The 16,064-nt window shown below is 46.9% G+C and overlaps 1 protein-coding gene across 2 annotated transcripts in view; it reads left to right on the top strand.

Moving 5' to 3' along the window:
• The window catches only part of DGKI (diacylglycerol kinase iota), a 308,979-nt gene that overhangs the window by 253,101 nt on the left and 39,814 nt on the right, over positions 1-16,064 (top strand). For both annotated transcript variants that reach the window (XM_048499948.1, XM_048499947.1), the window contains one exon: positions 15,836-15,861. In XM_048499948.1, the coding sequence (XP_048355905.1) occupies positions 15,836-15,861 (26 nt within the window). The remainder of the gene's footprint in view (positions 1-15,835; positions 15,862-16,064) is intronic.

Raw genomic sequence — 16,064 nt, 5'->3', positions numbered from 1 at the left:
GTAATTGAATTGATTTTTTTGATACTTCCAAAAAGATATTGAGACTGTGGCCAATGTAAATAGATTTGCATTTCTGCTGCATCAGAGCACAAATCACATTGTATGGTTTGCTTATTTGTACTTAATTCATCTCCATTTCAATCTTGCAACTTTTTCACCTTTTTTTAAAGAACTCCTCTAGATGGCACTAGAGCTTCAAGACTGTTGCCTTGTGTAACTTCTCTAACTTGGATCAAAATTTGGGTAGAAAAAACTAAACTTAAGACAGCAGAGGCTAAAATAAAATAAGATAAAATACGGAACCAATGTGAGGAATGGCCCAAGAAGCAGAGAGAGGAATACGGCGGAACCACTGCCCTTTCTTTTAAATGTGCAATTTCAATTCTATAGCATACTTCTCAGGTTTCCGACATTGCCCTCCACAACAGATCAATCTGTTACAGTAGTTATGTGTACAGATGGAGACTGAAGCAGAAGTGAGTTAGAGAAATGCCAGGAAAGTCCAAATCAAAGCATTTAATAAAAGAACTAAAATTGCACAGCCTGAATTGCTGCATCCAGATTGTACCAGCAATCTCAGGATGGCATTTGGAAATTGACAAACACATAGCTCGGCTTTCTATATAGAATAGGATTTTATATGGCTTGCGGAGGGCTCCATTTGGTTTTGGTGGTTCTGTTGTTTGCTAGATAAAATGCTGCTGTTTTAAATACTCAGCTGAAGGGAAGAAACAATCGAGCTTTTGAAACCATGGAACAACTCAGAGGGAGCATACTAGTTATTTCAGCAGCAACAGAAAGGAGACTTGTGAAGAAGAGGAAGAAAAAGAGGAGGAGGATGAGTTTGGATTTATACCTGTGACTCTGTGGAGGCCTTTGTAGCTTCATGGAATGATGAGCTGACTATGACCATAAATGGAGTTGCTATTTGGTGACCATTTCGATGCTCTGTGAGACCCCCAGCTCTTTGGTTTACCAGGGAGCTAGTCAACATGAGCCCTGTGGCGCAGAATGGTAAGATGCACCACTGCAGTTAAAGCTCTGCTCACGGCTTGAGTTTGATCCTGACAGATGTTGGTTTTAGGTATCTGGCTGAAGGTTGACTCAGCCTTCCATCCTTCTGAGGTTGGTAAAATGAGTACCCAACTTGTTGAGGGCAAAGTGTAGATGACTGGGGAAGGCAAGGGCAGACCATCCAGTAGACATAGCTTGCCAAGTGTAAGGGTTTCAATGGTGTTGATGGTAAAGTAACCTTGAGTGCATTCCACGGCCCGGGCGATGGGCCAGCTTCATCGGCGGAGACCTTATCTCTGCGCGGGAGATGAGGTCTCCGTTCCCATGGGAAGCAGGAAGGGGGATGGGATGAATAGAGTTATAACCTGTGCTTCTGGCGGGAAGTGTCATTCCTGCCACTGCGTGTACTTGAGCTTTCTAAGATGTCTGAATAAACGGTCTTTTTCACCAAAGAGCCTTTTATTTCTGCTTCTATGGAATTCCTTACATTGTGGCAGGAATCCTTAATCCATCTATCTTACTAGTGCAGTGGACCTCTAGTGTCTCGACATGGAGAGGTTGAATGTTACTGCGGAAGGTGCGGTAGCCCCCAAAGAGGGCTCCGACCTTTCCCTTCTGGATCTGGAGGAACCGGCGGGAGAACGGGCCTCGCTGGTGACTCTTTCCCGTCCTCGTATCAGCACGAGTCTTCCTTTACTCCGTTGGAACGAGGGACGTGACGACGACCATGGGGACTTACATGAGTCGTTTGGGGCGCTGTCTATGGATCGAGCGCCTGTGGATCGGATCTCTACCCGTTTTCGTGTGGATTACAAACCTCAGATGCAACCTGTCATGGAGGAGACGGGCCTGACCACCTTTCATGCGGCAACCCAGGAATCCATTGAACGGTTCCTGGACTCGTATTTTGGTGATGCTCCCAAAGAACCACCGTGGCACAGCACTGGGGCCCGTCCAAAGGACACTGGGACTAAACCTGGGATTGGGAGGGGTATCCGTACTGTTTTCCAATCGGACCCCCCTGACCCCGGGTCAGCAGCCGCACCTGAGGTGCCTCGGGGAGCCACCGGTGGCTACGGTGTCTCCGATGTCTCCCTTCCAGACGACGAAGAGTCCGAAGAAAGCCTGCACTCCCAGCCGGATCTGTTCCCTCTCCCATCGAAGGAGACCTGGGATGAGGAAGTGGGGCGACTGCGAGATGCCCAAGAAGCATGGACCCGTGAACGTCAGCTATGGGAGGAGGAACGGGCACAGTTGCAGCAAGAGCGCAAAAACCTGCAGAGGGACCGGGAACGGCAACGCAAAGAAGTCCAGCTCGAGTTGGACCGTGCCAAAGATGCGCTCCAACGACAATATGCCCAGAATCTGTCAGTCCATGATAAAGTCCTGGAACACTCCAGACTGGATTTACAACGGCAACGCGAAAGCGTTCAGGCCCTGCGCACGCAAAGTGAGCTCACTGCAGCTTTTAAACGGGACGAACTGGCTAAATTGGAACGAGAAAAAGCTGCTCTGCATGCGCACCAGGATGCATTGACCCGCAAGGAGAGGGAGCTGGCTGCGTTGGAGAGGGAGCTAAGGAGGCAGCAGACCAGGAAGCCCCAAGTTGGAGTCTATGCTGTTACTGATCACGCCGGTGCCAGGGGGGCCACGTACCTGGGTCCTGCCACCCAAACGCCAGCGGCACAGCCAGCGCCCCCGATTCCGGCCCCTCCCGTGCAACAGCTGCCTGCCCAACCTGCTCAACCCGCGCAACCGCCGCCCCTGCAGGCGCCAAGAGCCGTGGAACGGGGTTACTATAGGCCCCCGATACCGGCCCGTTTTGATGGGACCGCTTCCAAACTTCCCTACTTTATTTTGCAACTCAATGCCCACTTGGAAGACTATGATGATTTATACCGGTCTGAGCGCGAAAAAATACGGGACATCGGCTCAGTCCTGGATGGGGCAGCAGCCGACTGGTTCGTGACTCTTTTGGATTTGCAAGATGAAGACTCTCGCACGGTGCCCGCATTCCTCCAAGCCTTAAGAGCGCGCTTCCAAGATCCAGGCGCCGAGAATGAAGCTATCCGCACCATCAAAACTATCCAGCAAGGCAACCGCTCGTTTGCAGAATTTGCCCGTGAATTTCGTGCGGCGGCTGCTCGACTCCCTCCTGAGTGGCCTGAACGCATGAAATGCGAATACTTCTCGGATGCCGTGGACGGCAAGCTGCGTGAAACGGTGTTTTTAATTCGGGTTCCTCGTACTATTGCGGATTGGATCCAGTTGGGATCCCAGGTGGCGTCTCGTTTGGAATACGCTCGTGCCGGAGGCCGCCCACGCCCAAAACCTGCCACTGCGCCCACCAAGTCAAGCCCAGCCGCCCCTACCGAAACCACCTCTGAGCGCCGTCGTCGACTGGGATTGTGCCTTTACTGCGGAGGGCCAGGTCATCTAGCCGCCAACTGTCCCAAGAAACAAAAACCAACCGCTCCAGCTACGCGCACTCCATCTGCCAAGCCACCACGCAGATCGGGGCCACCTCCGACGGGTTCGTCTAAAGCGGTCATCGAAGGCGACCCAGAGGAGGGGGAAGCAGCTGTTTGCCTTTCTTCAGCCTCCATGGACATGGGTCCGACTCCTGACGCGGTGAGTGAAGGCAGCGTTCCCATTACTGTCCAAGCGTTTCTGGCCAACCCCGCTAAACACACTCGCATTATAGCCTCGGCCCTTGTGGATTCTGGCTGCTCCCATTGCTTAATGCGGCCCCAGGTGGCAGAGGAGCTAGGTCTGGATCAAATTCCCCTGGCTAAGCCCATACCATTCACCCAAATGGACGGCAGCCCCCTCGGGAACGAAGGACCGGCCCAGTTCAAAACACAACCGGTTCTCCTCCGTTGCGCCGACCATTGGGAGAAAATTAGTTTTATTTTGGCGCCAGTGGCCAAACACTCCATAGTTTTGGGCATGCCATGGTTATTGTTACATGAACCAAAGTTCATTTGGAAAGAACGGATCCTAGAATTCACTGACCCTCCCTGCGGTGAACACATGAATTGGGGGGAAAAACCAACTTCTCCTGACACACACCCCTCCCTGGCTTCATCAGCGATTGCTCCCGATTCTGTTGGCATCCCACCGGCGTACCATGATCTAGCCAGAGTTTTTCAGGAGCAAGAATGCGATCAGTTGCCACCCCATAGAGACACTGACTGCAAAATCGTTATACAACCAGGGGCGCAACTGCCCAAAGGTAGAATCTACCGTATGAGTCCCAATGAGGAGAAGGAACTTCGTGCCTTCTTGGACAAGAACCTCGCTCGCGGGTTCATACGGCGGGCTACCAAACACACACACACTGCTCCCGTTTTGTTTGTGAAAAAGAAAGATGGGTCTTTACGGCTTTGCACAGATTATCGAGGTCTCAATGCAGTCTCCCTGTCCAATAAATACCCTTTGCCTTTGATCAAGGACCTTTTAGACGCACTGGGCAAAGGGCGCATTTTTACTAAATGGGACTTGAGAGAAGCTTACTACAGGGTCAGAATTGCTGAAGGCTATGAACACTTGACTGCGTTTAACACAAAGTTTGGACAGTTTGAATACTTGATAATGCCATTCGGGTTAAGTGGGGCCCCCGGGGCTTTTATGGCCCTTATCAACGAAGTTCTCCATGATTTATTGTACAAGGGAGTTGTGGTATACTTAGATGACGTTTTAATTTATTCACAAACCATAGAAGAGCATGAAACATTGGTTCGGGAGGTATTGAAACGCTTGCTCGACAACTCTCTCTTTGCCAAACTATCCAAATGCTGTTTTCACCAGACCTCCATTGACTATTTGGGTTACCGGATCTCGCCCGAGGGCTTGAAAATGGATCCTGCTAAAATTGACGCGGTCCTCCAATGGCCTGCCCCCACCAACCGCAAAGAACTCCAATCTTTTCTTGGTTTTGCTAATTTCTATCGTGACTTTATACCCCAATTCGCTGAACTGACTCTCCCTCTCACAGACCTCTTACGCACTAAGGGTAAAGATCCACTGTCCGCCAAGCCCGGGGCCCCCCTTTCCTGGTCTGAAGAATGTCAAACAGCCTTTCAACTCTTAAAGTCTGCTTTTACCACCGAACCTATCTTAAAGCACCCTGACCCAGATCTCCCGTTTGTGGTTCACGTGGATGCCTCGGACAAAGCACTTGGGGCAGCCCTGTTGCAGAAAAATAAAGATGGTAGGCTGGTTCCGTGTGCTTATTTATCTAAGAAATTCTCTGGTGCTGAACTCAACTGGACTGTAGGGGATAAAGAGACTGCAGCCATCAAAGTAGCACTCTCCACTTGGCGCCACTGGCTGGAGGGGGCTAAACACCCCTTTCAGGTTTGGTCGGATCACAAAAACCTGGCCGCTCTTTCCACCCCCCTCAAGATGTCCGCAAAACAACTCCGTTGGGCCGATTTCTTTTCTCGTTTCTCTTTTACAGTCCATTTTTCCCCCGGGAAAACCAATAAACTGGCTGACGCGCTCTCGCGCCTACCCGGGGAGGGGGGTGGAGCTGCCTTACGAGACATTCCACGCACTGTTCTCTCCCCCTCCCAGTTGGGGCTGGCTGTCACCCGATCTCAAACGTCCACCCCTCCTCCACCGCCCATTCCTAGTCTCGTCTCCCCTTTCCTGCGGGAACTCGAGGAGGCGGGGCTGCACGAGCCTCCAGCGGAGGAAAGTGACTCCCAATTGCGTTTGGAGAATGGAGTTTGGCGGAGGGGGGAATGTTGGTACGTGCCTCCCCCCCTCCGCAAGCAGGTTCTGGAAGCCTGCCACGATGCCCGCTCGGCTGGACATTTTGGCTTTCTGAAAACTCTGCATTTAGCCCGCCGTCAGTTCTGGTGGCGCGCAATGCGCAAGGACATTGAGGCGTATATTAAAGGTTGCTCTCAGTTTATGCAGTGCCAAAACCGATCCGGGAAAGCCCCATGGGCTGTTAAGGCCTCTCCCGGTGGCCTCATGCCCTTGGGAAGTCATCTCCATGGATTTTATTACAGATTTGCCCGACAGTGATCGCGCTGCGGTTTTGTAGGTGGTGAGTGGACTTATTTTCTAAACAAGCCCATTTTATTCCGTGTGCTTCCATCCCCTCGGCTCCTATAAGTTGGCATTTTTTGGCTATTTCCATTCAGCATGTTTATGATCTCCATTCCGCCTACGATAAGAACAGTCTCCACGACCGCAGCGTTGAGATTCATTTCAAAGTTCTGGAAGGCGTTTTTAGGGTTGTTAGGGGCCGCCCATTGTCGCCGCCCCCTACCGCGTTCAAAGTAGCGGTGGGAATGGAGAGGCAGACAGGGCCTAAAGGCCAGTATTTACGTTATTACCAACAGCTACCGCAGGACAATTGAGTCTGCGAGCTCATTCCGTTTCGCGGAGTACGCCTATAACAATGCGGTTCATAGCGAGTACAAAAAAAACCCCCTTTGAAGGTGTGCCAATTGGCTCCTTCCGCCCCGTTGCCACAGCCACCCACGACAGCTTTGGATTTATCAGAGTTTCAACTTAATGGATTTCATCCCTAGCCGAAGAATTTGATGGGATCGGTCCAGACCGCATGCCAGCAAACTAAGGACTCCCCAAAGCTACCAGCGGATAAATTTTGCTTTCGAGGATTTCCCCTCTGCGTGTGGAAGCAGGTGTATTTGTCTACTAAAGATGTCAGAGATGTGCATGAAAGACACCCCAAACTTGGCAAAAGTTTCAGTGGGACCTTTTCGGATTACTAAAGTGATTAATGATGTCACTGCCAGATTGGTTACGCCTAACTCCTCTTATTAACATTCATCATATCTTCCATTCCAGCTTGCTCAAGGAGGCTCCAGCTTCCGATGCCTGGCTTGCGACCCGCCATAGGAGGTACCGACTATTATTGAGAGTGGCCACAAGAAGCACTCTGAGAATTGATGCCATCTACCGGACTCTAGCTTTAATCGCATAAGCGCTTGCAATGTTTGATCCTCTTGGAATTGCGGGGATGTTCCTCTGGGTATAATCTGTGGGTTTATTCCGAGAAATATTGACGCCCCCACCCTTATTTCTGCTTTCCACCGCGCCTTTCCGCGCCAAACCTGGGGGGGAGGGGTCACTTTAACTGAGGCAGAATGTAGGGTTTTCAATGATATTGATGATAAAATGGCCTTGAGGTGCGACTATTCCACGGCCCGGGTGATGGGCCAGCTTCGTAGTGAGGAGACCTTATCTCTGCGCGGGAGATGAGGTCTCCGTTCCCATGGGAAGCAGGAAGGGGGATGGGATGAATAGAGGATTCCTCGCCTGTAGCTTCTGAAGCGGGAGGTATCATTCATTCCACTCGCATTAATAACCAAGGCTTTCTAAGATGATGTCTGAATAAGCGGTCTTGTACACCAAAGGTGGCACTAGCTACGCTTCTATGGAATTCCTTACACCAAGTAAATGTTGTGATGTGATGTCATCCCATGGGTCAGTACTGACCCGGTGCTTTCACCGGGAACTACCTTAACACAAAAGGAAGTTGACTGAAAGGCAACTACAGTGACATTGGGAGGAATCAGACACAGCATGTTGTAAAGCTCATTTACAGACCTACAAGGCTTGAGAGTCCTTTGGGTAGAGAAAAGCAGAGTACAAAAACCAACTCTTCTTCTTCCTGTACTCTAGCTATAGTCATCAAGCAGTCATCTATTGTCTGTCCCACCACTTAGAGCAGGGGTCTGCCATGCTGGCAGGGGCTGATGGGATTTGTAGTCCATGAACATCTGGAGAGCTGCAGGTTGCAGACCCCTGACTTAGAGTGACCCATCTGGCATTGACCAGAACATGGTCTTCTCCATTGCGTCTCTTGGAAGAGGTGAAGAAGGGCTCTTCTTGGAGATCTTCAGGAGGTGCTGCAAGGCCTGCCTGTTTCTCAGGACTTTTGAAAGGGTTTGAATGGCCAGCAACTTTGGGGTGGGGGAAGAGGAAAGAGATTTGGGGTTTGCTATTTTTTTCTTACAGAAGGTGTTTTTCACTATTATTATCAGCTGTTTTGAATCACAAGGAGCAGGGAGACAAATGCTTTAAGAAATAAACAATTAAAATCACATTGCCCTTCAAAATATGAGAGTTTAATCTAATTTTCTTTTATCTTGGTCATCTTTTCAGTACTGTAATTCTTCCTCTTCCTCTTTTCCACCTGTTACCTGGGAACATCCCTTGGTACTATGGCTAAGAGCCAGTTCATGTGTTACAGCAACATGCTGTGGAATCACATGCTTACTGAGTGCATGCAGGCCTGGTTCGAACTGGAACTATGGTGTGCAGGGAGAGACATAAGCATTTTTCTTTGCACTATTTTCCTGATCATTGCATTTTATATGCCCGAAGTTCACTTCTAAAATGGCAGTGCTCATGGGACTAACAAGTGGATCCTGTGATGTTTCATTTGTACTAAGATGAAGTTGCATAGAGGGGTTTTCCCCCTGGAAAAAAAAAGTACAATGCCATCCTAAGCAGAGTTGAACCCTTCTAATGCTATTAAAATCAGTAGGCTTAGAAGGATGTAACTGTGTTTAAGATGGCACTGCAAGTCTTTCTGTTTACTTGGCTGGTTAAACTAGCAGATATCCTTTCTAAGTAAATGGGGTGGGTAGAGGGACTTGTGTAACAGGAAAGAGGAGAGTGATATTATCTAATGGATGTACAGTAATTCACAGAAACTTACTTTAAAACAGTCCAGATAGCAGAGGGTTTCAGTTACATAGTCATTGGTAAAAAATAGCTGCTTTGCATCAGCTTCACATTCCTCTGGAGGCTTTTGTCTTTATGAATAATGTACCTAGTTGCTGGAATTTCTGGAATTAGAATATGCCTGAAGGAGGCTGGTTGAATTGCCACAAGTCTTCACATCTCATCCACCAACTTCTGCATTGCTAATCCCTTCTGTGAAAATACATTCCTGCACTGACTTCTCTCTCAGCCGTTAAGCCTCTAGCAGACTAGGACGACATTGTTGCAAAACATCTGGAAGTGTCTGTCTGGAGAAGATGTTATTCTAATGCTAAAGCGATCTTGACCAGGAACGACCTTCAGCTGAGGAACATCAAGAAAACAGAGCCTAGTCTAGTTGTTTGAGTTCCGTCAGGGGCTCATTCAGTGTCTGAGGTAGAAGCCTAATCTAGTAAACTCTGGTGGATTGTGTATGCTTGTGTCTCAGAGTGTGAATATAGAAAGGAAGATGGACTTCTTTGGTAAGCAGCATGAAACCTCTGCATTGGCCAGGCCTTGTGCAAGAGTACTAGGAATGGGACTTCCTGTTTTTCTCTAGTCAATCTAGAGTGGCATTTTCTGTTTGCTGGGCATCAAGTTCCAGGTTGTTGCTCTAGCTCTTTACCACTGGAGTGCAGAACGGGATATTCCACAGGTTTTGAGGAGACAAGAGTAGAGAAGCTCAAACATATTACAGTTTGGTTTGAAAACGGAGACCTGATCTTTCAGTGTTTGGCTTTACAGTTCAGGGATCTGCTTGTGGAGGTTCAGCAGGATGTTTCGCTGTATTCCTTACAAAGAAACAGCTCAATTGGCTTTTTTTGCATGAACATTCTTGAGAAGCCAGATTGAGCTCCGCTACCCCTTCCCTCCTTGCTTAACTGCTTCATTCAGCAGGCAGTTGTTTGAATAGACAATTAGATCATTCACAAGTCAAGCAAATCACTCATCAATAAATGTCCTGCTTGCCGAAAATCTTACCCTTCAGTATTTGTCTGAGTAGCTCCTAGTGATGCTGATGGCTGCCAATCAGTTTGAATCAGCAGCGTCTTTGCACGTGTTTGGGGAAACTTAATCCAAACCAATTTGGCAGGCATTCACGGCTGCCTGGCATGAACCAAACAGATCAAGTGATTGACTAACATCTGATGGCTGTTTTCAAGTATGGTAAATCTGATAGTCAAATATGTTCATGGCAAAATTTGTAGCATCTCTACACTAGGCTCTGACAGGGGCACATTGTATTAGCAAGAGCGTATATGTACTTATCATGGCATGTCCCCCCCTTCTCTTCAGCTTTTCAGCTGCGGAGCTGATTATCTCTACCTATCTTGCTGTGATACTAATGCTGTAGTCTTATTAAAAGATGCTAAAGGATATACTTGCTTGGGACTGCAAAGCAAATAATTGTATGCCATTTCTTTTTTGAATTTCAATAATTGCAAGGGCCAGTGGTTAATCATCTCTTCTGCCACTGACATCTACAAGGGATGCTAACCAGTAGGAGGCCCATAGATTCATTGTTCAGGTTAATAGCTCATAACATACTTCTCCTTTCCTCTGATTCCCTCAGGTGGCAAAGTAAAAGAAACTGTAGAAGGGAGAGTTGGTAAACTCTCTTCCAGAGCATTGCATATGAGCGATAGAGGAAATTATTAGTTGAAGTAGCATCTCAGCATGATTCTCCATTTCTGAGTCCTTGTGTTTTTAGGGTGGCTCTGATTTGCCCCAGTGATTCTGTGAGTTCTCCTGTGTAATATAAAAGATAGACACTGATATTGTTGCAATGACTGGGGAGGGTATCAGTAGATGATGTGGAGGTGTTCTTTTAGAGTTGCCAAATTGCAGACTGGAAGCCACGTGTACCACTGGAACACTCCTATGTGTTTTATCTTCATGCAACATGCAGTTCACCTAATGGAGTTCATTTGTACAAGATAGTCGTAATGGTAACTTAGGTGTCTTGAAATAAATCATCATCATCATCATCATCATCATCATCATCATCATCATCATCATCATCATCATCATCATCATCATCATCATCATCATCATCATCATCATCATCATTATTAATTCAATTTAATAAACCGCCCTGCCCCCGAAGGGCTCAGGGCGGTTTATAAGACAGTAAAACACAATACATCATATGGTTTCAGTTAAGACAATAAATAAATTAAAACATTAAAACATTAACAGCAGTAATCTTCTATAATTAAGATAGAAGTGGAAGTAATGTCCAAAGCATTGCTTGGGGAGAGGGACAGTAATATTCAATCAACCAGATGACATATGGAGCGACAGAAACAGCAAAGAAGGGCGGATTCAGCGGCCAGCCTCACCAAAGGCCCGGTGGAACAGCTCGGTTTTACAGACCCTGCGGAACACCCCAAGGTCCCGCAGGGGCCTAACAGATGGAGGAAGAGCGTTCCACCAGGCAGGGGCCAGGGTCGTAAAAGCCCTGGCCCGGGTGGAGGCTAGCCGCATCATGGAGGGACAAGGGACCACCAGTAAATTCGCCTCTGCCGAGCGGAGAGGTCGACTTGGGACCTATGGGGTAAGGTGGTCTCGCAGGTATTAGACAAATTCAGGGAAGACACATAGATCAGCAGCTAGTAGCCATAAGTGTCTGTGTGATGAATGAGGTAGAATTTGTTGAGCTTGGATGTGGGAAAGCTGGTAGAGTAAAAGATGCTAGAAAACATCAACATTTGCCTGTAGCTTTGGCCTAATATATGGCAAAGTAATTCTTATGTTTCTTATTCCAAATTAGAGCTTGGTGTAAGATAGAAATTGACTTTCTTGGGTTGTGCTAAGGGCACACATCTTGCTGTCATTGCTTGTGTGCCTGCATTGTGTCTTATTCTTCCATATGTTTTTCCCCCTCTGGTGGTCACTTTTATATTTCATTATTGTAATTATGCTCATAAATAAGCCACAGATGCAGTGATAAAATATTAAAGCAACTACTAGAAAGAACAAAGCATGTGTGGAAAAGTGGAAAATCTAACACAACATGGGCACACAAGACAGAAAATAACATAATGGCGATATTGTAAGGTTTTCAAGACAAGAGACATTTTGAGGTGGTTTGCCCTTGCCTGCCTCCATGTCATGACCTGGTGTTTCTTGGAGGTCTCCCATCCACATACTAGTCAGGGTCAGGGCTGAGAGTATGTGACTGGCCCAAGGTCACCCAGAAAGCTTCCATGATCAGGTTGAGATTTGAATCTGGGTTTCCCAGGTCCTAGTCTGACACCTTAACCACTATACCATGTTGACTCTCACCAAATCATCCTTACCTAAGGAAAAGCAATGAATACAGGATGAACACCAATTTCCTTTATAACACGAGGGGAATTTTCTTATGGAATCCTCCTAGTTCCTTTTTTAATTGTTAAGAATAAAAGAGTTTAAAAAAGGAAAAGATATAAAAATGAAAGGAAGACTAACAAGAGGAAAAACAAAGATAAGGGCAAGGCTGTTTCCAAGAGCTCAATGGCTCACTTGCTCCTGATTCTGGATTTTTTCAGAACTCGTGGGTCTAAAATCCAGACCCTTCCAATCCACTTCTCAAATTCAAGGTCCCCAATATCTGGGGAGGCAAGAGCTAAGAAAATTTTTTCTCTACAGTTGTCAAAAGTAGCCCCTGTCAGCAATGTGTAGTATGGAAGCACTCAGAGGCCGTTTCCGCATGGCCAAATAACAGCGCCCTAGGGATGGACAGCACAGTGTGAACCGTACCAGCGGGACGCTGCCGCATTTCCTGTCGCCTCCACTGACCTTCCTGTCCAGAGCCACTCTGGAGGCCTGCAGAGACCCGCCCACGCTGCCCTCTGACCCCTGGAGGTTGGAGGGCAGCATGGGTGGGTCCCTGCAGCCCTCCAGAATGACGTTGGACAGGAAGGTCAGTGGAGGGGGCTGACTCACAGAGCCACCTCTCCGGCAGGGGAGCAAGTCGGGGCCGCTCGCAAGGTAGCATGCGAGCAGCCTCTGAGCCTCCACCAGCACAATTCATGCCAGTGGAGCTGTGTTTCCACGTGTGTGCGGAAACAGCCAGAGGCTCAACCAGAGTGTAACACCATTCCAGCCAAAGTCAGCCCTTTTGGTTCTTGATAGCTGGACTTTATCAACCAGGATGGTCAAGGATCCAGTTTGTTAAGCAACCTGACAACATGAGCCAGAGTGGGGAGAGGTGACGGCTCAGTGGCCTCTGCTTTGTATTCAGAACATCCCAGTTTCAGTCCACTTAAAAGGATCAGGTGGCAGGTTTATGTAAAAGACTATCTGACACCCTGGACAATCACTGCTAAAAGTCGATAATACTGACCTTGCTAGGCCAATAGCTTTGTTCAATAGAAGCTGGTTTCATGTGTTCATGAACAGATACTTTTGATTCTGCTGGTGTAGGTCTTCCACCACTGGGAACTTGAGCTGGGGTTGGTCCTGACATAAGCAATTTTACTAGCGAAGACCAAGCAAAAAGATCACACTGAACTCCAGATTGTTCTTCTTCCATTGAATCAGAATTAAGTTTCAAAAGACCAGCTAACACAACTGGGGAAGAGATTAATATCACTGCCACTGCCTGAAAACAGACTGTGGGGAATGCTGATCAAATTCCGAACGAGTTCTCTGCTGCTGTCACACTAGATGTTCATTTTTAAAAGATATTTATACCCCTGCCTCTCTCCCAGGAACCCCAAGGGAAATAACAAGATAAAAATAAACATCGAAACAGACACACAGTGTATTAAAACAATATTAAAAACCGATCTAGAATTAGCTACGCCCTACTAAGAGGATCTTCCCCTTTGCCCAAGTTCAGTTCCCAATCTCCTTCTCATCCTCCAGCTATTTCGTAAACCACAGGAACCCAGTGGGCGATAGTACCTGGAAGCAATCTCTTCTCTAAGTCACTGCTAAACCTTCAATACCCACCTAACATAAGAAGAGCCCTGCTGGATCAGACCAGTGGTCCATATTGTCTAACATTCCCTCTCACACAGAGGTCAAACAGTTGTCTTGGGTGGCCAACAGGGCATAGAGGCTGAGGCCTTCCCATTCTGCTGCATCTCAGCCCTGAGTAATCAGAGATTTACTGCCTCTGGATATGGAAGCTCCTTTCAGTCACCATGGATAGCATCCACTGATGGACCTCCTTGCCTCCATATATCTGATTACCCTTTTTGCTCTATTCTCATGACCATCACTACCAGCCTAAATAATTCATTGACTAAAGAAGTATTTCCTTTTGTCTGTTCTGAATCTGTTTCCCAACAATTTCATTAGGTGCCCACGTGCCAGTATTATGGGAGATAAAAAGCTCCCTCTCTCCGTTTTATCTGTCGCTTGCATAATTTTATAAACACTCATAAAAATGCTTTTTGAGAGAATTGTTGTTTCATTCACTCTCATAATTCTAAACTCTAATATAAGTCTGGGGATGGGGGCGGGGGAAGTGGACCATTCTAACTTGTCTTCTACCATTGTTAGGAGTGGTCAGAACCAAAAATGTCTTAAGCATAGAATGATGTACTGTGTTAATGGGGTAACTTCATTCCATTCCAACCAGTTTGTTGTCCAGTACTGAAAAGTGCATTTAGCATTTAATTTTTAAACGGCCCACTAGAGATCAGTGATTTCCATTGAATCCATGGAGCCTGCTGTGATGAAGCTACTGGTGTTGCTATTGAAATCCCCAGTAATATAAGCCTCGGGACCTCCAACACTGGGGTCAAGAACATCTCTACTAGCTCAGTCAGGTGTAGTGGTGAACCAGCAAAATCTGACCTGTCCCTGGAACTTAAAGACCACAGACATAAGGCCACCTATTATCCACATTGAATGTCTACAACAGGAGAAAAACTCATAAAGAAGAGGAGTTCTACTCACACACACGACGCCATCACTCAGATGAAGCACTGAATGTTCAGATGAAATGAACTAAGCCAAAAATTACCATTTGTCCCAATGAATCAGGTTTCAATGAGACAAGCTAGGTCTACTTATTTTCTTCAACAATCATAACCTCGCTACAAAGATATTTTAGTTTTTGAGAGACTTGCATTGATCAAAGGTTGAGTGGGGGGCAAATAGAAGTAGTAGAACCTATATTGCTTTGTATGGTCCTCACCAAAAGGAAGTGCGCTGAGAAATTAACCCTTACTTCTTCTATCGTGGGTATGGTAAGAATATTATTTTGTCATCCACTGAAGTTGTTTCAATGCAATCTTGGAGGTGGGCAACAAAACCCCTTAGGATGCAGCATGACCCTGGCATAAATGCCACTTGTGCTGGTGTAAGGGACATTCACTCCAGTGCAGAGGCACTTGCACTGGTGATGAGGAGCCACATTGCAGTGCAAAGCTTGAGTACCAGTGCTGCTGTGGCACCAGCACCTGTGCAGGAGCCCAGGCTGGCACCAGAGGGCGTTTTTCCAGGGTCAGAGATGACTTTAGTTGACTTCCTGTGAGCCCTTTTAGCCCCAGAATGCTCCAATTTGCCAGTGCAGACGTATACTAGCAAAAACGTAGGCACCTAGAGCAGTTCCACAGGGATTGGGGGAGTATCTTGCAGGCCAAGGCACAGCAAGCCTGTTTGGCCACAGCACAACTACCCCACCCCTGGATTGCACTACCCATTGTACTTCACCTTGTACCCCAAATACTTTTGTTTGTTGGGTTGGTTATTGTTATGGTCCATGGGTAACCTTCACAACTGCAGCTGCTGATTGCTTCACCTTTTCCAGTGTTTGAATCTGATTTCAGTTATCATATAGAAACCCTTGTGATGTTTGAGAATTAGTCACTTTCCCCAGCATTTTAGAAACACAGTGGCTGTTCCAAAAGATTCAATCTACCGGTAATACAAATATTTAGGTGATGTTAAAGGTGAAATGGAAACTGAACACCAGTTACAGCCTGTGCTATAATTTGTGGGAATGTTTGGCATCGTTTGAATTCTCTTGTACTTAATGTTCTTGCAGAAATCACCACAGCTTTATTGAACTGTGCTGCTTTGCATCTTACAAAAAAAAAATTGATTGACTTTTGTCATTTATTTCCAGGTCTCCAGTTTCTTCAGAAGACCAAGGTAAGTTTATTGCTGTGTTTATTGCTTTTGGTGAGGAAACAAAAATGGAAACCAGGGCAACCTGGAAAACTAAGTTTGAGGAATGTTCTTTTTCCAATGTGGGAATGAGTCAGTTCATGATGCTGTCGTGCATTATTCCCTGGTGATTTCAAGTGCATATTTGTCCTGTTCAACCCAGCCCAGCCCAGAATATAGTCCTTTTA

This window comes from Sphaerodactylus townsendi, linkage group LG06 (assembly GCF_021028975.2).
Source record: "Sphaerodactylus townsendi isolate TG3544 linkage group LG06, MPM_Stown_v2.3, whole genome shotgun sequence".
Lineage (NCBI taxonomy): Eukaryota > Metazoa > Chordata > Lepidosauria > Squamata > Sphaerodactylidae > Sphaerodactylus > Sphaerodactylus townsendi.
Note: the sequence above shows the minus strand (reverse complement) of the source record. Positions and strands in the feature narration are given on the sequence as shown.